The 25,945-nt window shown below is 46.1% G+C and overlaps 1 protein-coding gene across 1 annotated transcript in view; it reads left to right on the top strand.

The window, feature by feature from the left end:
* The window catches only part of RNF167 (ring finger protein 167), a 548,009-nt gene that overhangs the window by 90,561 nt on the left and 431,503 nt on the right, over nt 1–25,945 (top strand). Inside the window, exon 3 of the mRNA XM_069643794.1 lies at nt 6,867–6,947. Within this exon, the coding sequence (XP_069499895.1) occupies nt 6,867–6,947 (81 nt within the window). The remainder of the gene's footprint in view (nt 1–6,866; nt 6,948–25,945) is intronic.

Here is a 25,945-nt window from a genome sequence, read left to right as displayed (position 1 = left end):
AAATTCAGTTAGGGAAGGGGACTTATGTGCGCTTTCATGGTCCGACTATAATCTGGTGCATACGCGAGTTGCTATTGGAGAGGAGAAATGTGTAATGGCTCATTGGACCTGCAATGAATTCCCCTTTAGGATAGGGAGGTGAAGTCAGAATTTCTGTTGAGAATTCGGGAATATTTTAACTTTAATGATAATGGCTTGGTAAGTTTGCCTATCCTGTGGGATGGATTTAAGGCAACCATAAGAGGTGAAATGATACGCATATCCTCATTTTGTAAAAGATAGAAAATTGCAACCGGGAGGAATTGGGTTGACCCTGCAAGGTCACGAGCTTTGACTTTGTGAAGCAGAATTGAGGGCCCTTTTAGTTCATGCGACAGATTGGAAGCTTAAGTTCTTGAAGCAGAGGTACTATGAAAAAGGGGAAACCGCTAATAGAGTATTGGCATTGAGGTTGAGGGAATAACACTCCCACAAAAGAGTTGCTGCGATTCAGGCTCCCTCTAGAGACATGAAGTATAAGGATAATGAGATGGCTGAAGTGTTTAAAAACCTCTGACAATTTGTATAGGTCCGAGTGTAAGGGCCAACCTGAGGAGGTGGGTGCCTTCCTTGATGCCTGGGAGTTCCTCAGGTTGTCCAGTGCAGTTTCGGAATTGGAGTCCCACAATTAGTGTTGAGGAGGTGGTAACTATGATTAAATCTTATGGAAGACCCCTGGAGATGATGGCTAAAATGTTTCATTCTACACTGTCACTGGTGTGGGCAGACAATGATGATATTTTGGAGTGGGGGCTTTACAATGTTGGGGGCTATCAGTACCCAAGGAGTGGAAGGACGGCATGCAGTCTGCATCGTATCAGCCTATATCTCTTCTCAACACTGACGTAAAAATGTTCACAACAAACCTGGGGAACAGATTGGATGGGGTCAGTGCTACAGATAAGATTTTCAAGTGGGAGTATTTTACTAACCTATTTTCTTAAAGTTGAGAGTAAAAAGATTTTTTGGGGGAGTAAAAATGTAAGTCAATTTCCCATTGGGAGTATTTTATGAGGTATCGTACCAAAATGTCGCCCTCATTTGTGCGCCCCCGCAGTTGCTGTGACTTTGGAGGCGCACAAAATGAGGGCGACAATTACTGCGCCCAAGCCGAGCAGGGGTTGTGGGGTTGTCCCCTGCGCTACATGGGCACGGTAACAGGCGTCAGGGGTTGCGGGGGTGTCCCCCGCTTACCATTTTGGAAAGCGGGGGGACACGCAAGTAAGAAAAAAAAACAATCACCCTGCAGCGTCAGCTCTAACCTATGTTAGTGGGAAGAGCTGATGCAGCAGGGATCGCAGAGTGCGGCGGCCCACGCTGAAGTGTGGCGCCCTAAAGGTAAGTGGGGAGGGGGGGTTGGGAGAGGTAATGCTGGCCAGGGGAAGCGGGGACAGTGATCGATATGATCACTGTGCTGCGCTGTAGCTGGCATCAGCATTTTCGGCCGTCACAGTTACGGGCGGCGCAGTGATCACATAGATCCTTTCATAAGCGAGTTACAGTGAGTAAATAGGAAAACAAAAAGGTTTCTGTAATAATTATTTCCTTGCGCCTAGTTAATCATTCACATTATAAGATACATGTTTATTTCTTTCAATCAGACAATAATAATAGCCATTTCTTCCTCTTGTAATACATGCACTACTGGTCCAAACCTATTCATGCAGCTCTTTGGGTGAAAGCAGTGGCACAAGGTCCTACATGTCTGTTTCTTGTTTTTGTCGGGAGTATTTCTAATCCAGTTTTTTATTTTATGGGAGTAAAAGTGGCTGATACACCCCTTATCTGTAGGGCTAGATGGGGTCCTGCCTTCTTTGATACATGGGGATCAGGTGACATATATCCAGGGTCGCCATGGCTTGGGTAATATTCGAAAGACACTGCATCTTTTGAATATTATGTGGCCGACAAACTGAGAATTCAGTCTGTCTACTATTTCTGGATCCAGAGAAGGCTCTTGATAGATTAGAATGGTGGTTTATGAGTGCCCTGTTAAAGATACGGCTTTGAATTTTTCGAGTTTGGGTGGCATCGCTATATGGGAGACACACGGCCAGAATTACAGTTAATGGTACCATGTCGAATAGTTATACACCCTCAACGGGTAAGGGACAGGGCTGTCCACTGTCCCAGCTGCTTTATGTTCTGGTGATAGAACCCCTAGCGATAGCTATAAGGTTGAAACTGAATATCTGGGTAGCGGGGTGGGGGGCAGTTTGTGGAGTTGTAGAATGAAAGCTCTCTGTATTTGCTGAGATTCTCTTGTGAGCTGATGGGACTGATTGACAGTTCTGGAAAACTGGCAGGTTTTAAGATGAACTTGGCTAAATCCAGCATAATGACCTTGGCTCTGATGAGATGGATAGGACTGAGGATAGGGATATATTGGATATCTCCTTGGGAAAACTGTGCGTTACGCTATTTGGAGATTAACGTGCCGAATACCTTTGAGCAAGTATATGGCCTAAATTACCCTCCCCTGTAACTGTGAGAGCAGACATGCAGAGCTGGTCTAAGCTGATTCTATCTTGGTTGAGATGATTCATGGTTCCGGCTTCTCTCCTGGAGAACTTTTTTAGGGACTTTAACTTTATGGTTTATAAATGTGTATGGTAAGGGAAGAAGCCACAGACCTGTAGGGCCACATTGATACTACCCAAGGGCCATGGAGGATTTTGGATTGCCAGACTTTTATAATTACTTTAAGGCAGCCTAGCTTAGGGTATTGTTGGAGCATGGGAGAAATGACCTAGATAATACTTTGTCTTTACTTGAGGATTGGGCGGTTCATCCAAGAAACGTGACAGATTTAATTTGGTTGCCTCCTAGATCCTTCCCTGATTTGGTGCATGGTCGCCCAGTTTTAGGAGATTTGTGCGTGTTATGGAGGGAAGTAGTGAACAATAGGATGCTTTCTACGTGGCCTTCCCCCTCAAGTTCTTTGTGTGGTCCTTCTCTAGATGTTGTTAAATTGGGATCACATTTTTCTCAAAACTAGTCTGATTTGGGATTGGAAAGAGCGTCTCACCCGTTTGTGGAAGGCAGGTTTAAAGATTTCGATACTGTGCAGTCCATGTGGGGGGCAGAGATCTCCTCGAGTTTTGACTACTTCAGGTTGAAAAGCCACCTTATGGGTCCTAGATGGAAGATGAATTTAGGTAGGGACCCCGCGCCCTTTGAACATGTTTTTGACTCTAGTGTTTCAAGGAATTGGTATTAGCCCTAAGATTTAAAGAGTCCTGGTCACTAGTGATATTTCAGGGAGACAACATTTCAAGGGGTTCTGGGACTCGGAATGGGAGGGGTCGTTCCCCATGAATTGTGGGACAAAATATATAAAGTAATGTTCCACGGAAATCTTTCGATTCATGCGATGGAGCATAATTTTAAAGTCTTTCAGGATTGGCATAGGTATGGTGTAGGGGTTGTGGTCAAATGGGGACATTCATTCACATATGGTGGACGTGTCCGATTATACAGATTTTTTGGGTTGAGTGTTTGAGTTGGGTGAAAGACCTGACGGGGGGGTGGGGGGGGTTCCCTTAAAGATGCACATTATAATTAATTATATCTGGTTTATAACACACTTAATACCCAGAGGTTTCTATGCGCGGACCCGGGGATCGAACCTGTGTTGCTCCGCGCCATCTTGCTTCCAAGGCGAGCACGTTTCCCCTGAGCTATCGTATCCCCCCCAGCCCCCCCGCACTTCCTCTCGGAGACATTATGACTGTTCCACTGGATATCCCCCTCAGTGATCATGTGGCTTATATATTTCAGAGGATGTGAGAGGCGCTCTTACGAGTGGGCAGACTGGCAGTAGCCCTGAAGTGGAAATTACAGGTCGCCCCAAATAAGATTGACTGCAGAAGGTTTGGGATACATATTTTATGAAGAAGTCTAGGCCCACTCCCCGACTTGCACGTCCAAATGCAAAGAAGTAAGACACACCCCAACGGGAAATGAGACTAAGAGAACAGGCTGCAAGAGTTAGTTGATTTTATGTAAAATCGGCATCCAGCGCACTCTGCCGCCCGAGAGTGCTCTGGCAAATATTACAATTGCATGAGTTTATCAAGGCAAAAATCGTCATTGATGACAGCATCACATAGGGGACCACATGGACACAGGATTGGGTAAAACATTCAGCTACATATGTTGCTGTAGGTGTTGCTCCCTCTGGATTGGCTCTTCGGTTGGCGGGAGGGTGAACATCACAAGGTCCATCTGCCTGTGTCCGGGTTCGGTGAGGGTCTGGTCGCGATGAAGCGGGGCAGGCACTAACTAATCTAACATAATATACTGTTTTTAAACATGCACTAAATAAGTCACTAAAGCTCCTTTGAGCAAGTCATCGTACCCTATACATTTTACGCTTGTGGTAACACCATTATTCACTGGGTCTTATATGGCTTATCAGGACTCGTGGGGGGTCTTGGCCTACGTGATATCATTGATAGTGGGGTAGGTCTGGGTGCATCAAAGGGACTAGGGGGCATGCTGACGTTTGTTAGTTCTAGGGTGCAATATACTGTGACAGAGGTTGGCTCTTAGATGGGGGCACACTGGGGGTGGGCATCACACCAAGGTTACATGTGGTACATCAAGAGAATACATAGTGGGGCCATGGGGTTATACTGGCAGTAATTTTCCAACAGCGGGGGTAAGAGGGCACAGGCAGGTTTGTGGAGATGGATGAGCTGCAAGGCATGGTTGGAGCCGGTTAAGGCATAGGACAGTAATCTCAGAGGAAGGGTGAGGCGTTACATTTGTTTGGTTGCAATTACCTCCGGCTCAGGCGTGAGAATGGAGCTGCAAAGCTTTCAGACACAGGGAGAACAGGTGGGGCCACGAGCGCGGTGTGTGCGGCGCTGCAAAGGGGAGAGAAGCCTTTTCATATTATCGCAGTGAGGCCTAGTCCAAAGATGGAGTTGAGGGTACACAAAATGGATGCCAAGTGTCTCTACAACAGTCCCACTTATGTCATCGTCAGCACGAGGGCTGGTTGTGAGCATAAGGGCCATGGAAGCGTCCCTCACTGTTGGTCGAGCAAGTGATGCATCTTGAGCTGAATGCGTGAGGGGGGGCCCAAACGGCCCGGCACTCCAACACAGATGCTTGCATACATTCACATGATAACTTATCTACATTTGAAGAGGAATGGGGGGGGGGGTCCTCCCAGAGCAATGGAGTCGTGCAAAGTAGATGTCTATCGACCCCGGCGATGGAGGCCCATCCAAGCTTTGTGCAGAGAATTGGTAAACTGATACTTAACATGGGGTTGGTTAGATGTTTTGTAATGGGAAGTGAGCGGGTTTAGGGTATCTTGTTTCGCAATTGTGTGACATGATGAAGCTTGTGAGAATTTAATGGCTTATTTTCGAACTGCAGTCCCGGCGTGACTATGCTGTTTATGGTATGTCACTTTGTTCCAGTGATCTTCCCTTGTCATGTTTTTAAGTTTTCTGTTTCCGGAAATATCATTTTTTTTTTAATTTGTTTTTATTGTATGTCATGTTTTTTTTATTAAGTTGAATGGATTGGTAGCCTTGTAGTTGCAGTTTAGTGCTGACCAACCGTAGTGTGCTTATGTTTTTGTGATGCTGTTTAATATTACAATAAAAATACATTGGAAAAAATTATTTGATGTCCTCCAGTCCCATATACCTCATTTATGTTCCTAATCCTATCCGTTCTCCACACGTCATTCAATACTACAATGCTTTTATGCAACTGCACCTATCCTCTCTGATATTGCCTTCTTTGTAAGTTATTTCTGTTCGAAATGAAATAATGCTCTTAAATAAATACAGATACTTTAAAATCTGAGATGGCGCTTATAAGTGGGCAGTATCATTTCCTGCTTGTGCGCTAGATATTAATTCCAATCTGACCTTAGGTTTTAGTCATATGTTTTTTCCATGTCCTTGAATAATTACATGGGGAGTGTAAACAAAGTAGATCTTAAAATGGCTGAATCAGCGACATGAGAACTACTGTTTTGTGTGGATAGCACCAGTTCACGTGATTCATTGTAACGTAGGACTGAATCAGTTAAGGTTCTGTCAATCATGCTAATGTATGCGTGTTTTGAATCTGTTTACATTTGTTTTTGTTAACACTGTGCTATATGTATATATATATATATATATACGTTTACATCTGTTGCAACCTAGGGGCAGATCTGAAGGAGATTTGATCGAAAAACGTTGCCATGCAGCCAAGTCTGAGCATTCCAGTTATTGTCCTTCTAAAACGAGTTGAAGAGCAAACTAGGAAAATTGATAAATATCCATCTTGCTGGTTTTGTTAATTAAAGGTGTGCATACACACATCTGGTGTGAGTAGATCTGTGGCTTGGCGGATTGTGCACGCACCCTCTTGGTTCCCTCTGTATAGCTTACGATTACTGTCTTGTGAATTGAGTTTCAATGGTTTGCCTAAGCCCTTGAAGTTGGCACTATGTGACCTGCTTAGTTCATGGTTACGGTGACAGGCATGGTTGGAGTAGGAAGGGGTGGAATTACATACTAGCTGTGGAGTTGGAAGTTCTCCCTGCACCACTCCTCTACCCCATGCTGCTTGATCTATACTTACGCGAATGGCTATACTTTTTGAGAGAAGGCCGCCTATCCACCTATGTGCATAATTAGTGCCCTTTGCCTAGTGGAATGGCAGGCAGGAATGGGTTGGTGCTTTGTGAAGCCCACAGTGTAGGTTGTAAATGGAGCAGCTCAGAGGTAAGTGTATGCACCGATAATTAGCTGATGGGCACCTCCGTGTGTTACTGTTTTCTGAAAGGTGACAGTCCTTTATCTTTCTTGCAGTACTCGGACCACAATGCCAGCATGGTGTTTGACGACCTGCCTGCCCTTTTTGGATCGGAGTTGTCTCAAGAAGGACTGAAGGTAATGAATGATCTGTCCTGCGGGATAACATCTTTAGGAAAAAGTGGTATGTCTTACATTTATTATTTGAACAGGAACTGAAGACTCATCCCTGTGTATTAAGCTGTACCCAGTGACAGAGCCAAAACCATGCATCTTACTCTGTCTGTAGGATTGGGTAGTTTTATTTCTTTAAGGAAACGAAAAATGCATGTAGAAACCTTGCCAATAAAAATCAGAAAATATAGATGCGCAAATGGAGATCTGTCACCGTGGTTGAGGTGTTGTCCCATGGCTTTTCTAATGAATACTAATCGCGCTTGCCCTCCCATCTTCTTTCCCCTGAATGCCTCATATGTTTTCTTGTGTGTTTCTACTACTATTCCTCATAAATTGCAGTCTAAATTATCATGGGTTTAAATAGGTCATTTGGTGAACAATGTGAAGGTGTCAATTTTCAACCTTTTTTTGACAACACAAGTCCATCTACCGAACTAGCAATTGTCCAACAGCAAATATGCATTATTTGTAATACTCTATATTTACCCTTTAATACAACCACATAGTCTCACACACAGTGGACAAGAATAGGAGGAAGGGGGTGACAGCTAAATAGGGCAAGCAAGAAAAATTATTGATATATTAATTCGATGAATTTCCAACTTCGGTTCAATGAAAGATCCCAATGCCGTTGTCTTAGTGTAGGATACTTTTTTTCTTTAAATGAGTCATCCACCCTGGACACCCTCCTCACATTGGAGGTCTATTGCCTCCTTGCCAGTTTTAAGAATGTGTTTCTTTGTGATGACCAATGCTCTATAAATGCATCTTTTCAGTTCACAAGTAAGGTATGGGCTGGGCTATAACGGACCAAGAATACAAAGGAAGGGGGGTCTGTTGTATCTCGGTATTCATTATCGTCTCAGTCCTTTGAATAACATTCTCCATCCACTGTCTCACATTACCAGAAAGTGTCTAAAGGGGTGCCCATCCATCTTCCAGTACCGACCTTCATCCAATGGCAGAAGCTTGCACTGCCATATCTTCCAGGTTGACCAATCGAGAAAGTGGACAGTTCTTTAAATATAACAGACTGTTAGGACCGTTTTCCTGAAGTCCAAATAAGGGCTTAGTAAAGCCATTCAACTGAGGCAGTACAAGACTCCACTCTTAGTATAAGGCTGTTACACCTGAGTTCGTTGGTAGCATAGACAGAGCAGCAAGGCTTATTTTAGGAGAGCTCGTGGGCTGTAGAATCATTACAAATGAAATGGTAATACAAATGGTCCAAGGAAACGCTGAAACACTATGTATTGTAAAAATAAATGGTTTATTTAAATACTAGTTGGCCCAGATAAATCTTGGGGGGAAATGAGAACTATCACATTATATATAACCACAATTATAAAAAACACAACCTGGAAGGTGCACAGACCAAAGCATATAACCTTATTTGGAACACCTAACAGCGAGTTCTAGGTAAGTCAAAACCAATAGTTACTTTTAGATTAATTTCAGTAATACCAGGGTAGTAGACTCTGAGTTGTACTGTGATGCTCAGCTAGAAATCACCTAGTCATATCAACTGGACAATATACTTTTTATTAGTGAAACACAGATTCTAGGAACCGTATAAACCTATAACTCTGATTCAGGATAACAGTTATTCTAGGGGAGTTGGACCTTGGGGTGTAATATTCAATTACGGTTGCTTTTAGGGGGAAGCAATAACTAAGGGAAGACATCCTCTTTGTCGTTCCCTCGCCAGACCTATGGACTCTTCATATGGTCTCTGTGCTTTGTCCTTTCTCTTCTTCTGCCATTAATAGTGGCACCCGGTGGGAAGCTCTCCTGGCCTCCTTCCACTGCTCCAAGGTCATCATTAATGTTTACCTGAATGGTACCGTCTTGGTCCAAGACCCTCAGGCCAACCTTCTCCTCTTTGATAGACGCTTACCATGCCTCATCAACTTCCTTTCTTATCCTGCTGTCCCCTCTCTTCCATCCATGACTTCCTTGCCTCCCCCTGCTGTCCCTTCCCTGGCTATCTTGCCCTCTTCTTCTTCCTCTTCTGCCCCTCCCTGGCTTCCTCTACACCTCTGCAGGGCGCACCTCTGATTTGTACCCCTCCCCGGAAGTCTTACAAGGACGGCAACCTTCTCCATATTGCCACTCTAAACTCTCGCTCATCTGTCAAAGCCGCCTCCTTGAAGAACTTGACCTTGATGTCCTTGGCTTCACCGAGACTTGGTTCACGGTCAGCACTGTCACAAGCTTTGACACTCCTCCCTGACAGCTACAAGATCCACGCCGCGCCCAGGTTCAATCATTCCGGAGTGGGTGTAGCCCTGATCTTCCCTGAGTGGATTCCTGCCTCCATCATTCCTACGCAGTCCTATTCCTCTATCGAATGCCTTGTCTGCAGTCAGTCATATTCCTCTTTCTCTTTCTCTCCCTCTCTTTCCTGTGGCTACCATCTATCGGCCATGTGGTCAGATCTCCTCCTTCCTCTCGGAGTGGTTGGACCTCTCCTCTTCCCTCCTGGTCTCCACCACGCAACTCCTCCTACTCGAGACTTCAAAAGCCACCTGGATGCTTCCATCCCTCCTCTGGACTCTTTCGCGACCTCTGCGACTCTCTCTCTCTCTCTCTCTATCCTTCCCTCTGGCCCGAAAGGTAAGTGCAACTCCTGGTACGACTCAGACCTAGTCACCCTCAAACGCAAGTGCAGGGTGGCTGAGAGGAAATGGCGTGCTTTCTGTACATCCACTGACAAACTGGCCTTCCGCCTACTCCAAAGGTAATACCGGCTCTGTCCACACCAAGAAGAGAGCCCTCATCCAAGCCAGCATCTCTGCGGCATCTAATAACTCGGCCAAATTCTTTAAAATTTGTAAGGAGCTGGCCAATCCTACTGCAGTCTCTACCTCTCTTGTCCCCTCCCAGGCCCTCTGCACGGCCCTGGCTTCTCATTTAATCTCTAAAACTCAGGACATCCTGTCCTCTCTCCTCTTCCTCCGTCTACTCCCCTCCCTTCCACTGGCCCTTCTGTGGCCACCTCTCCTCCCTCCTTCTCTACCTTTCCCCTGTTCTCCCCATGTGAGGTTTCTAGACAAGTCAGATCTATGAAAGTCTTGTTAAAACTGTTCCTCTTAAACCATCAAGGACCACATTGACTCCCCGGCTCCTGCTCTGGCCGAATTCTGCAACCACTCCTTTGCCAATGGAGTCTTCCCATTCCCCCTGAAGCACTCCCTTGTGCACTCTCTTCTTAAGAAACCCTCAGCCGACCCCTACTGCCCTGCTAACTACTACACAATCTCCATCATTCCTTTCCTGGGCTAACTCCTGGAAAAGCTGGCCATCTCCCAGCTTAATCTTCACACTGAATTGGTTGGTTGTTTCTATGACCATCAGTCTGGCTTCAGAACTGCCAGAAGCACGGGAACAGCTCACCTGAACATCCGTGATGACCTGCTCTCCAAACTTGACTTCAATACCCCGTGTGTCCTCCTCTTACTTGACCTCTCCTCTGCCTTTGACATGGTCAACCATGCCATCCTGCTCAACCGTCTCTGTGATAACCTGGGTATCGCTGATCAGGCCCTGGCCTGGCTGACCTCTTTTCTCTCCGATCGACCCTTCCAGGTCCAACTTGGGTCTTTCCTCTCCTCCATCACTACCTGTGGTGTTCCCCAGGGGTCTAAACTCTCTCCCTGGCTGTTCAACCAATACGTATTACTTCTTGCCCACCACATTGCCATCCTCTGCCCCAACTTTCAGTGCTATGCGGACGACCCTCGGCTCATCTTCAGGCTCCCTTCCGCCACCTTTTCTCCTTCTCTCATCTCTGACTGTCTGTCCGGTATCCAGGAGTGGTGTGCCACCAACAATCTCTGCCTTAATGACAGTAAGACTGAGCTCCTCCTCATCGGCACAAGTGCTCCCTCGTTTCCTGTGGCCCTCTGGCCGGCCTCGGGTGGCCCTCTTCCTTCTGCCACCTGTGAGGCTAAAAACCTTGTGGTCATCTTCGACTCCACTCTCTACTTCTCCCCTGACATCTCCAAGATGTCACACTACCAGCTGCACCTCCTCAGAGGTATTCTTCCTTTCCTCCCCTTCCCCCAGAAGCTCACTGTCTCCAGAGCTCTGGTTCTCTCTAGGCTGGACTACTTAAACAGCCTCTTTCTAAATCTGCCTGCTTCTACTGCCCTCTGCAACTCATCCAGAACAGAACTGCGAAACTTGTCCTTGGCCTCAAGCCCAGGGATCGTATCTCTCCAGGACTGAAATCTCTGCACTGGCTCCCAGTGGCTGCGAGGATTAAGTTCAAATCCCTCTGCATTGCCCACAAGTCATTCTGGTGCCTCGATACCTCCAACTCTCTTCCTAAATATCTTGCCACTCGAGCTCTTTGCTCATCCGCCTCCAACTCCCCCGGGGTCAGTCACTTCTCCAAGCAACGAGTTGGTGGTGATTTCTTTGGCTGGGGCCTCCCTCTGGAACAGCCTCCCTGAAACTCGAGGAGAACCATATCCGGTTCTGTAAGCACGTCAAGACCTTCCTCTTTGCTTCTGCTTTCTCTCCTCCTCTCCCCTGCTGAACTTCTGACTGAAATTGTACTCGTTACCTGGCTACCCTCTGATCTCGGGCGCAGGTGTCCTCCCCTGCCAGCTGCACAGCTGCACACCTGCACTGCCTCCCTGGCAACCCCTGCACTTGCGGGCTGTTTCTGTATGCCTAAAGGCCCCACCAGCTTGTGACACTTGATGTCTGCACTTGCCACTAGCTGGTCGCACTTTACCTATTGCTTTTATTTATTTTATTTATTCTTTACTGTTGATTCTATGTATTGCACTGCTACCTTCCCTGCCCCCTCACACGTTCCCTTTCCCCTGCACTTGTACGATCTGAATGTCACCTGGCCTAGTAAGACCGTTTGTCTTTGTCTTCACTTTGTTCCCCTTCCCGTGCCTCGTCGCGCCTTGAAACGCTTGTTTATAGGTGCATTATAAATGCCACATCAACTCTTATTTTAGGTTTACACAAGGTAAGTAAAACCTAAACACTTTCCACAGGAGCTATAAGCAACTTAAAGGCAGCTATAAACTTAAGACTGTGTCTGTCTACAACAGACCACGGAAAGCAAAACCCAGTCTTACACTTTATGAATGATGCAAAGTTATTCTGGGTAGTTAAAACCTAATGCAGACTTATTCTGGACAGGCTAACAACAAGTCAGGGATAGCAAGACACAGTTGGGAAACATGCACACTAACTATCTGAAAGAAATAGTTAAGTGAAGCCAACAGCATTACTTTTGGTGAAGAGGCACAACCAATTCACAGGTGAGTAAAATAACCTTATCTACTTTTCAGAATGGCAGAACATTTCTAAGGTAAGTTATAACTGTTGTAAATGTTCACTCTGAGTTACATTAACCAACCAACGTCTTTTGCACGTAAGTAACTTTTAAACACGTATTCTCTTTTCTAGGCTAAAGGCCCAATCCTATAAAAGTCTTTCCCTTATTCTTGGAGCATGAGTGTTCTCAGCGGCAGAAGGGGATCACTAGGGTCTAATGTCTAACAGGCAGTGTCAGGATCGGTTCTAAAGTAGCAAAAGGCAGAGTTCTTAAGGAAGACTGTTCAAACAGGTGAGTATTTTACTTTAGAGTTAGTTGAGGGTCCAGGTCTTCACAGAACACACCCTAGAAGTATTCCAGCAGGGGCCTGGGTGCACTGGGCGAGAGGACTCACAATACCAGAAACACCCCAAAACTACACAGGAATCGCAAGAGACTTAAGGTAAGTAAATACACAAGCCAGCACAGTACCTCCGCATAGAGGAAGATTTTGCAGCAGGACTACTTCAGGCTCTACAGCTAAACACCAGGTCGGTGGATTCCTTGTCGTGGTGACTGAAAACAGGATCTTGGAATGGACTGTGCAGCAGGGATCCACACGGAAGGCTCTAGGCAAGGGTTGCCTCGCGGCTGGATGCGGCTCTGTGGATTTGGCGCCTTTTCAGGATCACAGAAGTGGACAGAATATTGCCCGTTGGATTTTCGTTGTTTGCAAGGTCCAGCACTCTGATGGGACTTTTCGGACTGGATTGGTGCTTCTGGAGATCCAGCCGGATGCCGACGAAGTTTCAGTGAGATTCGGAATTTGGAAGACCGTGCACCGCAGAATGGCTCTAGATACCAGGGAATTAGGGTATTGTAGCCCTGCAAAGTCATGGCACAGCGTGAGATGGCTCAAAATGCAGGTGTCCACGAGTCTAGGGTCTAGTGGGTCTCACCAGGCTCTGGGTCAGGGTAATTGTTTTCGGAGTTCCCAGGTCAATTGGAAGGAAGGGCTGCAGCAGGCTCCAGTTACACAGCAGGCTCTGTGGTCGTTGGAAATCGATTGAGCCGCAAATTCTTCATCTTACACTTCGGTTTTGGTTCCAGTGGTTAACTACCTCTTCAGCTTCCAGGTTTGGACTTTTATGCAGGGACCCAGCCAATCAAAAAGCCTTGTAACATTAAAATTTTGGGGGGTTGGCAATCCTTTCAGGACAGCCAGCTTTCCAGTTTGAACTGGAATTTTGCACTCAGGCTGGAAGGCAAAGGGCTGCAGAGTTTTGGAGTCCTCCCTTGCATCCTGCCTTCACAGACACTCTGAAGCCACAGGACTCCGGCCGGAGATAAAAATCACACTAAGGAATTTACAACCCTGGAAGTTGGGGGAAGGAACAAGAAAGGACGTGGAACACTTAAATGGTGAAAAAACAAGACCGGGGCCGTTTTGGTAATATGAGCACCCATGGGCGCCTTTGCCGGGTCTGTGCACACAGCCCGCGGTAAAGGTGCACCAAATTAATAAAATGTATCACTGCCACCAGCCATTAAAGGTACGTTTGTCCTTGTAACATAGTTGTTTAATGTTTTAGTGTTAAAGGGGATACTCGGTATCTCCACAGCACTCCACATAAAGGGGGGGGGATGCTAGTCTCATCTAATAAAATGTCAAAGGAATCCAAAGATCCTTTCTGCCCTTGGGAACTATAGTTCTCTCAAGGGTAGCCAGTGAATGTTAAAAGGGGAGTCCCTAGGGCAACCCAGCAACAATAGGCACTTATTGACAACACGTTTTCAAAGAGGATAACTTTTAAAAGACACAATGGAGAGTCTTAAAAATGACACCCATAAAAAGGATTAAAGATTCTGTGAGTGTGGGAAAAGGTTCCCATTCAGAGGTATAAGGACAAATAATCCATCAGTAGAAGCAAAAATGTTCTGGGTTTGACACAGGTCAGGAAGATGTATCATTACTATGAAAATATTGCCTAACACAGAGGTCCAGGTCTGCCTTAATTTTAGAGATGTTTCTGTATATGTGTAACCAGTCCTGATCTGTAACAACCCTTCTTGGATCTTCTTCACACCACCCCTTGTCTGTTCTTTCTGACTGGATCTAGTCTTTGATGAAAGCATACAGTAGATGGTTGATCCATAGAGAGTGGAGATGTTTGGGATAGGTTGCAGGGTGCCTGCACTTACTGCAAGCATGCGTTTAGAGGACTGCTGAGAACATTGGGTGCCTTGAAAGCTCAGTCACACAGCTTATATATGTATCTTCGAAGCCCATCACAAATTCTTCTTTAAGGCTACATATTCCTGCTTTTCCCATCATTGGTGGTTTATCAGTTTATTGACAACTCCAGAGCCTTTGCTCCTTAGCTAGTAGGTATTTTTCCTTCTGGTCTTTTTCCCCAGCTCTACGTTCTGTATACATGTGGTGAACTGGGGGCATTGCCAGGGCCAAGGGCTTCTATGTTCTCAGCAGGCAGTCTAGAGGGGTGGAATCAACAGATCAATTCCCGGTAGTGACCCAGTTAGCACAGGCCATAGTTGTGCCATCTATGTAATATAGGCTGCATAGAGAACAGGCTCTACAGTATTTTCCCATATCGGAGGGCCAAACCCACCATCTGTTGCTGAGCATGCCGCTACTGAGGGCACTGATCTTGGATACTTGGATCGATTTCATTCCCTTCACATGAATACATTTAGAACTTTATTTCTTTTCACCGACTGATGGCGGGAGCATATTAAAAACGTATAATGACTTCAGCAGTATGGTAATTTGTATTGTGCTGTTAGCCCCAGAGCAGTGGTCTGCCATCCACGAGCCTCCATATGTTGGACTACCAACTCCATGGCTCCCCTACCAGTGACTGCTTTCTAGTGCTGATGGCAGTTGTACTGCATTGCATCTGGAGAATCAAAGATTGCAGATCCCTGATGTCACAGATGGCTTCAATAACTCGAGGAAACCGAGATGAAGTTTAAGGGTTTTATTATCCATGTCATAAGCTCGACTATTGAATCGCAGTAAGAAGGCCAGACGAAGGGGGTCTCTAGTCTCACCCTTGTCCTTCCCGTAGGGTCCCTGGACCCTAACCCAGCAGGCGTCCCTACTGAGTTGTGATGTAAGGTGGAGTGGAAGGTTGCCCAGAGCAATGCAGGTTGTTTAGATTAATTCGAAAACTTCCACCCATCACTTTTTAGTTTGTTACTCTCCCTATGTGAGAGAGGGTATGCACAGGCGTGGGTTCCTTACTCGCTGCACCATAGGGAACCAAGTTGAGCCTCACTGAGGAGGTCCAACAAAGCCAAAACATGTCTGGGGTTGCTTGTGTTTCTGTGCATAGGGGACCTGGCCTAGCAGTTAGGGCAGTGCTTCTCCCATTGTTGCCAGTACTTGACTGATTTACATATGGCTGGACCCTTTTGCAATGGCGCAGACAAGCTAAACAACGGAGGAGTGGAAGTTTGTCCATCGCAATGCCAGTGGTTTAGATTAATTCAAAACCTTCCACCCATCACATTTTTGGTTTTAGAATATGATGCAAGACAAGAGTTTGTTCTCGTCCTTCAGTGGGGGCCTAAAGGCTGGAGTGTTTTCTACCTTCAAGGACTTTCTAAGGGTTCCCTACTCTGTTTCTCCAAGTTGGGTTTTAATGATTTTAGGACGATCATTCTACAGGGGCTGCCCTCCTTTCCCCCCCTCCTTCCCCCCTCCTTTCCCCCCCTCCTTTCCCCCCCTCCTTTCCCCCCTTCCTCCCCCCCCTCATTTCCCCCCCTCATTTGCCCCCCTCATTTCCCCCCCCTCATTTCCCCCCCCTCCTTTCCCCCCTCCTTTCCCCCCTCCTTTCCCCCCTCCTTTCCTCCCTCTCTCCTTTTCTCCCTCTCTCCTTTTCTCCCTCTCTCCTTTTCTCCCTCTCTCCTTTTCTCCCTCTCTCCTTTTCTCCCTCTCTCCTTTTCTCCCTCTCTCCTTTTCTCCCTCTCTCCTTTTCCCAAATCTCACCCCCCCTTTATGACTGATCAGTGGCAGGGGTTAGCAACCCTTATCACATGTTTGTTACGCTTTTATGTAGCTGAAAAAGAAAAATCATTTCCAAACCCGCAATCGGGGAATGCCGCCCAAGGGCACAGCGAGCCACGGGTTTAGTGTTTTTTGAAAGAAAAAGTAGGCCAAAAGGGAGCAGATCGAAGGAGGTCGGTGCCACTTTGCCTGCAAACGCTATAGACGTAAAGATGTGCCATCTATTTTCACAGGAAACCATGGCATAATAATTTGTTGGTATCACAGGTTATCGCAGACATGATCTTGCTTAAAAGTATTTTTTAAGTATCTCCTTTCCTTCAGCTAACTTGGTATTAACTTGGTGCATTAGCTTAAATCGCAGCTCAGCCTGTAGGATGATGGTCTAAACCTGCCTCTAATGTTGCCTCATGCTGCTCCTCCCCATATATTATGCAGGCCCTGTAGTTCTTGCGTTTTAAATGCACATATTAACATTTTGTGAGCCGCTTCTCAAGTGGAAAGGGTCGATACAATTACTAATGATTTTTTTGGCATTTTAGCTTCAGTCACAGATCTATGAATTTTCAACACTCCTGGACAATCTGGGTGTCCAGTATACGAATTATGCTGATGATACCCCGGTCGTCATGAAGCTTACGTGTTCCTACTCCCATGATTTGGCGACTCTAAACTTCATCTACTCTGTAATCCATGCCTGGATGGCTGCCAATTCCTTGGCCTTAAATACCAAGAAGACTGAACATTTGATTGCAGCCTCCAGTTCTAATCTTAAAACTTTACCACAAGAATACAAGAGCTCCTCTATCTCAGGCACCATTATGCCATTGGCAAAAAAGGTAAAGACTCTAGGTGTAACTCTGGATTCAGAGTTGACCATGAATCAACACGTCGCTCAGATCCGCTCGTCATGTGGTCTGGTCAACAAACTACTATGTAACTTTCTTCCATTTGTGACACATGCAAATGCGTCCATCCTTGCCACCGCCCTTGTTAACTCCCTCCTGGATTATTGCAAAAGGCTGCGCTCAGTCCAATTTTTTGATCCCTCCAGATCCCTCAGAAGGGAGCAATCCGTGCCATCTCAGGCCTTTCTAGATGGATCCATATTACAGATTCCAGGAGGGATCTTCATTGGTTGCCTGTGAAACAGTCACCCAAAAACTGCTCACGCTGACTCACAAGTGTGTTCTTAAATTGGCTCGTTGGTGATCCTTGTGAAAGGGAAAATTCACTAATATTGAACAATGCATAAGAGTTCCAACAATGTGTGGGTCAAACAGCATTTAGTCCTCATTTGCAGGCGCAGCACTCATTTTGCTAGTGGAGGCGTGCACCCTGGTGGGGGATATCCCTTACTTTGATTGCAGTCCCAGTAACCAACATTTCCTGAAAGATTCTGTGCCACTGAGTGCTAGAGTGGTCTTTCTCTGGAACTGTTTCATCATAACAAACTCCATGGCTTAAGTGAATGGCAGGCCACTTCTGACAAAGCTTCTTGCTTCTGCATATGAACATGCTGAAGCAGATATTCATGTTTTGCAGTAATCCAGGAGTATATTGTCCAGAAGGTGAATACTGCCATGTTTATTACTCATAGGCGGTAAGGAGGGTAAACTAATTGGCCGCCCATGCAGGATTTCCTGAGGTCTCCGGTCTGTCTTTCTGTTGGCGGTTCTTCTGATACGAAGTACCACTAGTGGCAGCGCTTCTGGCTACTTGAGGCCGGTCTCGGTGCACAGCTTGTAAAGCTTTATTCTTGATCACACTGTTTTGCCCTCCATTTGCCCCCGTTGACAGAGGATGGTGTGGGCAGTGGAAGTTATTCTGTATGAATAACACTACACAGTTTCTTAATGAGTGCATTGCCAATGTGAATTCCGCTGTCCCTGTATTTACTAAGTGTGAATCCGAACCTAGTAATAAAGATCTTCAGTAACACCTTGGCTTCGGAGATGGTGTCTGCCCTCTTGCATGGGTGTGCTTCTACCGAGACAGAAAAGACCTCCAGAACAACCAGGATATATTGCAGAATATTAAATGTGGGCAACTGGATAAAGCCAACCTGGTGGTTGACAAAGGGACCTTAAGTTTGTGGATGTGCTCTTGTGTAGGACATACTGCCTATTGTGAAGGCATCCTGAAGCAAGACACAGACAACCGACTCAATATTCAAAACAAACTATCAGAGTCGCTGTTATGCTCAGAACTCGGGTCCCAGTCCTCATCTGCACTGAGCCTTCTTTGACTGGCAGCTTCTTTCTTCCTTTAGGGTTGATGTGGGATTTCTTTTTATGAAGATGAGGCCTGCTGCGAGACGACACAACTCTAGTTGGTTAAAGAACGAGAAGACCAGTGGTCCCAGTCCCACAGCAGCCAGAAAGGGGGAAAAAGCCTTTATAGGGCAAACCCCCACCCCCTCCCCCCCTAGAAAGTACATTGGTGGCGTAGAGATTGTACTCCCGGAAAGTGATTGACTTCCAGCTCCTCCTCTGCGTGGGTGTAGCAACGTGGGAATCCAATGGAAAGAGATCTGTGTTTCCAAATAGGACACCGATGCGAGAGGAGTCCACTGCCGGAGAGGAGAGCAGAAGTGATTGGAGCCAGGAATGAGGGAAAACCACAGCAGTGAGAGAGAGCAAAAGGAGGACCAGAACCGGGACGAAAGAGGAGGGCGGACAGCCCGACAGGAGGAAAGAATGCAGGGGCTGGGGAGCAGCCGGGAGAGCCTACGGAGCAAAGGGACCCTGGAGGAAAAAAAAGGGAAGCAGAAAAAACATAACGGAGCCAGAGGCACCAGGGGTCCGAGGAGACTGAGAACAGAGGGCTTACCAAAGCCAAGGGAAGTGATGGAGTGCGGCAACTAAGGAAAGTATCCAGGACAGTTGCAACGCGAGCTGCAGCGTTCCCTGCGGCGGCCATCTTAGAAACAACTAGACCACGGGTGCCGAATGAAGGATACCTGACGGCACAGTTCAATGGTGGAATCGTTTCCACCTGTCCCATAGGCGCTGATAGAATTGGCGTATGACCCAAACACTTTTATTAACTTAAATGTCAGGATGGTAAAAGGTCTAACGTTTCCTATGTTAAGATGGGATTCCCCTACCTAAATAAAACTAAGGAAAGTCTGAGTCAGAGTTCAACTGAAGAACCGGTCTGTGCCCAAAACCTATACTTGCCCAGACAACTGATCTATACAATGTGTAGGGATGTCGGCAGCCAAAACAAACTTTGTCCAACATGAAGTGCCAAGCCTCTTCCAGCTCGCAGCTTTCTTTCGCTTTCTTCTCCAAGTATAAAACAGTTACAGCAAACGGTCTCAAAATGACTTCTTCTTGAGTTCAGGATGATCATTTTAACCATTACTCTGGGTTCCTTTGCCCAAGTATAGAGTTCCAAGCACAAACGAACCTTGAGACTCCCGTCTCAAGTCAATAAATGGTTCAGGTATCAGGGTCCCCTTCCACAAGACTTAATTTCAGCAGCACATAAATATCCTTTGTCCTTTTAAAGTCCTGTGTCACTCGTGTGCTTTCTTTTATGGTTATTTATTCCTGTACATATTGTAGCTGTGTTGAAATAAAGTTCATAGTTTCAATTAATTCTGTCTTGAATGGACATTCCTGTTATATGCAGTTTTCCCATCATTCATTTTCACTTGGATGTAAAGTTTCATTTAGAATTCAGCTTCTAATGAATTTACTCGAAGTCTCCTGAGCTTAATATGTAACAGTTCTGCTTTTTTGTAAAGTACATTGGTTCTACTTGTTAAGGTTCCCTGCTGCTTACACCGGCCTTCCTGCTGCTTCCTGTCGCGCCCATCGCTCTTTGCTGCTGGGCTGGTCTCCTTTTATAACATCTGCAGCCCTTTGGTAGGTTGCAGGTGTGGATATTCAATCACCCATGCCTGACCACAATTACAGGGACATGCCTGACCTTCACTACTCTTAACAGGCATCTTCCACGTCCCAGTAGCAAAGTGGAAAAAGATTGTAGTCTTCATTCCTCTTAGTTGCCTTTTCCTCGTCCCAGTACTGTCAGGGTTTACATGTAGGGAAACAAGGGGAGCTGGCTTACAAAAACCTATATAGGTCAGGGAAGGGTGGGTTGGTCATCCGTAGGGAAAGGGGATACCATGTCTCGCCCAAGGGCTTTTCAGTCCCCAAGTATTCTCCACCCAGGTGATCCTACCTCGCTTCTCCACGCCAGGGTTGGGATCCAATAGCGATGGCCTTCCCCAAGCCACCTGCGCAGAAGATCCAAGGGGTTTAGGAGTGAGAACACCCTCCTGTATCTCACATTTCCCAATATTCTTCTTCTTTCAGATAACCCATTGTCTGTGATATGCTTGGGTCACGACAGGAAAATCTTGTGTGACCCAGTCCGGTTTAAGGTGGAGCTCATACCACTTTTTTCCCACGTGCGGCAGCTGGTGATCTAGTCTAGCTAAGTAAGATGAGGGAACTTTTCGAGCGACAAGGCAGACTTGTTCTTCCTGCCACAAAGAGTTCCCATGTAGTAGACAGCGCTTTCTTGTTGCGAGAAACCTGAAGGTGTCTCACCCGCTAGTATCAGGGATCTGTCATCTAGGTGGCCAGGACACAGCCATCGCTATTGGAACTAGTTCCTGGGGTGGACCAGTGTTGGAGGATCACCTGGATGAGGGTCTTTAGGGAGTGGAAGTCTCCAACACCTTTTCCTCACCCTACCAGGTATATCTAGAAGCTCAAAACGCCCCCCTTTCCCGACACAAACACTTTCTCACAAATGGATCATCGTGAGCGACAACGGACTAACACCAGAGCCGTATACCTGACATGTCCCAACTCCATGGTCGGGCAATTACTAATCATTACACACACCTGACTCCCATCGCACTTTCCACACGGATAAAAGGTGGAGCATGAAAGCACACTCGGAACGAGGGAAAGCACACGAGGAAGCACCAGTTCCAAGATGGCGCTTTAACACAAGGAGAAAGGCCTCGAGACCGGAGAGGGTTGCAAGGAGGGAAGTACCTTTTGACCTCTAAAAACTGTTATTTTCTCTTGGAAAGTGAGAAGCCTAAGACCGGGAACTGAAGCTGAACAATCCTAAACTGTGCATCAAAGGTATCTGGGGTGCTCCCGTGTCGATAACCCAGGCCGGGAGGAGCGATTGCTGCTGTGGTACTGTACTTGGCTCCTGCAAGAAAGCACGTTAGTAAAAGCAGCACAGCCGCTGAGTTGGAGGAACTGATACGAAATCAGCGTATGTTTAACCAAGGCTGCAACATTGTATGAAGAAATCGACAAAGGACAGTGTTTGAAGCGCATGTGATAGGAGGCGCGAACATGTGGAAACTAAACGAGTGAATGTACTTTGAAAAAGCCAAATAAAGATTCCTTGTACAGAGTGGTCCAGCGCCACATGGGTGCTCATTTGATGGTTTCTGTTGGGTATCCAAGTGAATGGCAACAGCATTGTAAAAAGGGAACATTATATCGCAGTAGTCCTGCGACAGGTAAGCTAAACCCTGTGAACAATCGAAAGTCTTCGATTAAGAAGTAAACTGCAATTGGTCCTAGCCCGGCTGATGGAGACTATTTGAATGTGGGAAAAGGACCTGAGCCTGGCTGAGGGTGTTCCGGGGGTGAACCATTAGTCACCTGAGAAGGAATATTTTTGGAACCTTAAGATAAATGGATCTGAGCCCAGAAGAGGGGGATCTACCGTAATACAAAAGGGACCTAACCCCGGCTGAGGGGGATCCAGGGAGAGCCACCCGAATCACATAATTATAAGAAGAAAAAGAACTTTCTATTTTTGCTTTGTACATCAGGCCCTCTGAATCAAGAGACTTTGATGAGAAAAGAGACTTGGGCACAGAAGGCCATGGTGCTGAAATTGGAACTGTATCCTCGTGTCGAGGAAGCCAGAGTCTGTTTTTGGCTCGAGTGAACCGCCTTCTCTCCGTGCTGAAAATGTAGGGGAAGGGAGGCCAATGGCCGGAACATCCCGACTTAACATTTTGTGAACACTTCTTTCTTTTGCATGAACATTCCCCCACACTATTTGTAAATTAGTAGTAAGGATTGGCAATAGGTATTTTAGTATAGGCCTTTTTATTTTGACAACTCCAGTAGGAATGCATTATTATAATTTAATGGTCGCAGCTTGCTCCCATCTGTAAATTTAGGTTTAGATAGGTATTTTTCAACCCCTTGTGAAATTTCAATAAGCACCCATGAACTGTGGTCACTTGTCTGTCTTACTTAAATACAATGCCTTCCTTACATTGGCCAAAAGATTTGTTTCTGTTTCAGGAGCCGCTTCCTGGAGGTGGGTTCACTCGTCAAGTGTTCAAAAGGGAGGTGACTCTGATGTCTATCTTAGACTTAACACATGTTGAGAGCTGCATATGGAAGACCGTTTAGTGGTAGACACCGCCAAGTCATTTCCCCAACCAACCACACCAGGGTGTCAGCCATAAAAAGTCACTCGACACCTCAATTCTGTACATAGACACAGCACACCATTTTTACCTGCCAAGAGGCAACGATCACTAGCCAATGGCTAGTGGCGAGTGCACATTTTGCACCCCCGTCTTCTCTATCCGGTCGTTCATATGCTGCACATTTGATCATGGCAATCTGTTTGAGTAACATAATAGCTTCCAGCAAAGCTTTAATATAGTGTGGTAAGTCTGACTCGGGAGGCGGACAAAGAGGTCCTGTTGCTTAAAGCTTTTTATTATTAGAGTAATGTGACGAATCGAGGGAATTCTTCCCTTCTACCCAGGGTGGGGTGATCTCCCCACCCCCATGAGGCTAGGGAGGTGAGCACGCTCCCTAGCGGTCGAGGCAAGTGCGACATCAAGGGGAGAGACTCCCCTTTGGGGACAAGGACTCCAGTTCCTGTGAGGAACTCCCTTCAACAGTGAGTATAATGGCATAAATGGGATTATCAAATCATGTCGAACATGAAGAGTGTGCCAAAAAAGAGGCTGAAGGATGCTATTCTTCACAAGGAAAAGAAAGTCTCTTTAATGAAAAATGCCCAATCCACTGAGACAAGGGTATCGAGAGAAGAACGTTTGTCATATAAGGAAAGGGAATGAGTATAATGGGAGAGAGCAGTACGTCTCCACGGAAGGGAAGTACCCTGCTGACGTAAGTCTCAGAAGAGGCAGAGCCATTGAGAGAAGTGGACCCTGTGTTAGGTGAGAATCGGTGCAGTCACACTGGGTGAGACTACACAACACTTATCTGCTTTATCTATTAGGTAACCCACCTTTTGGTATAGGTCTGTACTGCACAAGTTGGGAGTGTGACTGAGCAGCCAGGCCTATCTCAAGAGGGGTAAATGTGAGCTGCTGTAGAGCTGTACAAATGAAATCCGTAACTACAGGTAATCAAGTAACACTTACACTCAAGGTTTCAGTTATAAATAGTTATTTGGAACTGCCTTATCTCGTCTTTTGGCTGAAGCCCACCAAAGGCAAGACCAACAAAGGGCTCAAATCTGTCTCAACGCAGAGTAAAACCCAAGAAAGACCTCACAAACAGAAAATGGCGAAATAAGAAGACAGTGGCCATTTTGACAAAATGGTTATCCATGGGTGCTGTACTGCCGCTAAAGGGGTTCAGCCTGCGGTAGAAAAGCACAATGGTAGGAAAAAGTAAACCACTGCCACCAGTCATTTATAGTAGTGAGGGTAACCTTAAATTGTTAAATGAGAATGTAGGAAAAGGGCTACTAGGTAATCCCGCAGTACTCCACATAAGATGGGGTGTGATGGACCTACAAAGAGAAAAGGTAAGTCAAGTCAATTTCCATTTACTATTCTTGGGAACTGTAGTTCACACAAGAAAGGTATTTAAACCTTATGAGAAATCTAAAAGGATTTCTCTGATGCTTCACTGAAGGTGCTGTGTGTCACCAGACAATAAGCAGATGCCCATGGAGTTTGTCAGACTCCAACAACAGTGAAAACACAACGATCTAAATCGGGTAAAAACTCATGAGAGAGTGAGAAAAACGTCTCGCTCACTCCAGGGTGAAAATTAAAAAGTCCCATATCCAGCAAAAGAGATGGGGTGGTCTCCTAAGGTTGAAGGGATTTAGCACAGAAATGAGAATTCTCCCTAATGCTCGTCCCCTCCACCCCCCAGGATAAGGGACCGGAGGATTGAATCCATTCCTGGATGAATCTCTTATTCCAGTTGGTCATACTTTCTGGAGAAACCATCAGCATTTTGATGATTACACCTTGACTTGTGCTCTATGGTAAAATCAAACCCTTGGAGGCTGATTAACCATCTCAACAGTTTTGGTTTCTCCCCCTTCATCTGCATTAACCATCTCAAGGGTTGGTGGCCTGTCTGAATAATGAAAGTAGAACCATAAAGTATGGCCTAAACTTCAGAGACCACACAATGGCAAAACATTCACGTTCTATGGTTGCCGACCTTGTCTCACGGTCCTTCTGCTTCCTGCTGATGAAGCAGATGGGGTGTTTCCTGGCTTTCTCATCCAGTTGGCTCAAAACTACACCTATCCCTGTATTAGAAGCATCAGTTTGTACAATGAAGGATTGGTTATAATCCGAAGCTCTTAAAACTTTCTTCAGTCCTTCAAAGGCCTTAGTGCACTCTTCCTTCCACCTGACCTTCTTGTGGAATTTGGGTGAGGAGATCATATTTAAGGGAGAAGCTATGGTTCCATAGTTCTCTACGAAGTTCCTGTAATGCCCAATGAGACCTAGGAAGGCTCTCACTTAGTCTTAGTAGTAGGGGTGGCCCAGTCTTGTACAGCTTGTACCTTGCTAGGCAATGATCTAATTTCAACTCTTCCTCCAAGGTAGAGCACTTTACTCTGACCAATTTGACATTTACTAGCCTTTATGGTCAGATGGGCCTGTTCCAGAGCCTGAAAAACATATCCTAAGTGGTGAAGATGCTCTTACCAAATGTGCTGAACACTGCAATGTCATCCAAGTATGCCATGCAGAAGTCCTCTAACCCATTCAGAACTTGATTCACCATCCTCTGAAATGTAGTTGGTGCATTCGTAAGTCAAAAAGGCATAACCGTAAACTAGTATAAGCCTTCTGGGGTGGAGAATGCAGTTTTCTCCTTGGCATGGTTTGTCGGAGCTATTTGCCTATAGCCTGAGGTCAGGGCAAATGTACTGAAGTACTTGGCTGAACCAGGTTTGTCCACCAGTTCATCTTCCCTGGGTGAAGGATGGGCATCAGTTGTGGTGACTGCATTAAGAGCTCTATAGTCCACGCAGACTCTTAACTGTTTGGTTCCTGCCTTTTGGTACTAGTACAACTAAATTAGCCCCTGTACTTGTAGATGGCTCAATAACCGCAAGGTCAAGCATCTTCTTGACCTCCTCCTTTATGAGTTCTGGCATGATCTGACATTCTGTAACCTCTGCTTTTAACATGGAGACTGTGACTAGTGAGGATATCATGCTGGCCCCAAGGGGCAAGCCTGGTGCAGTGAGAACAGGGAGGCAAACTGATTAAACAGAGCCTTGCACTCCTCCTGTTGTTGCAGAGTCCAATCTGAAGAGAGTTTCGCTCTTTCAGTTGTATCATCTAAAGTTTGTCCCCCTTTGGAGATCGGGGAGAGGGTCACTCTCCTACTCTTC

The sequence above is a fragment of the Ambystoma mexicanum genome, chromosome 1p, assembly GCF_040938575.1.
Source record: "Ambystoma mexicanum isolate Mex_15411 chromosome 1p, UKY_AmexF1_1, whole genome shotgun sequence".
In the NCBI taxonomy this organism is placed as follows: Eukaryota; Metazoa; Chordata; class Amphibia; order Caudata; family Ambystomatidae; genus Ambystoma; species Ambystoma mexicanum.
Note: the sequence above shows the minus strand (reverse complement) of the source record. Positions and strands in the feature narration are given on the sequence as shown.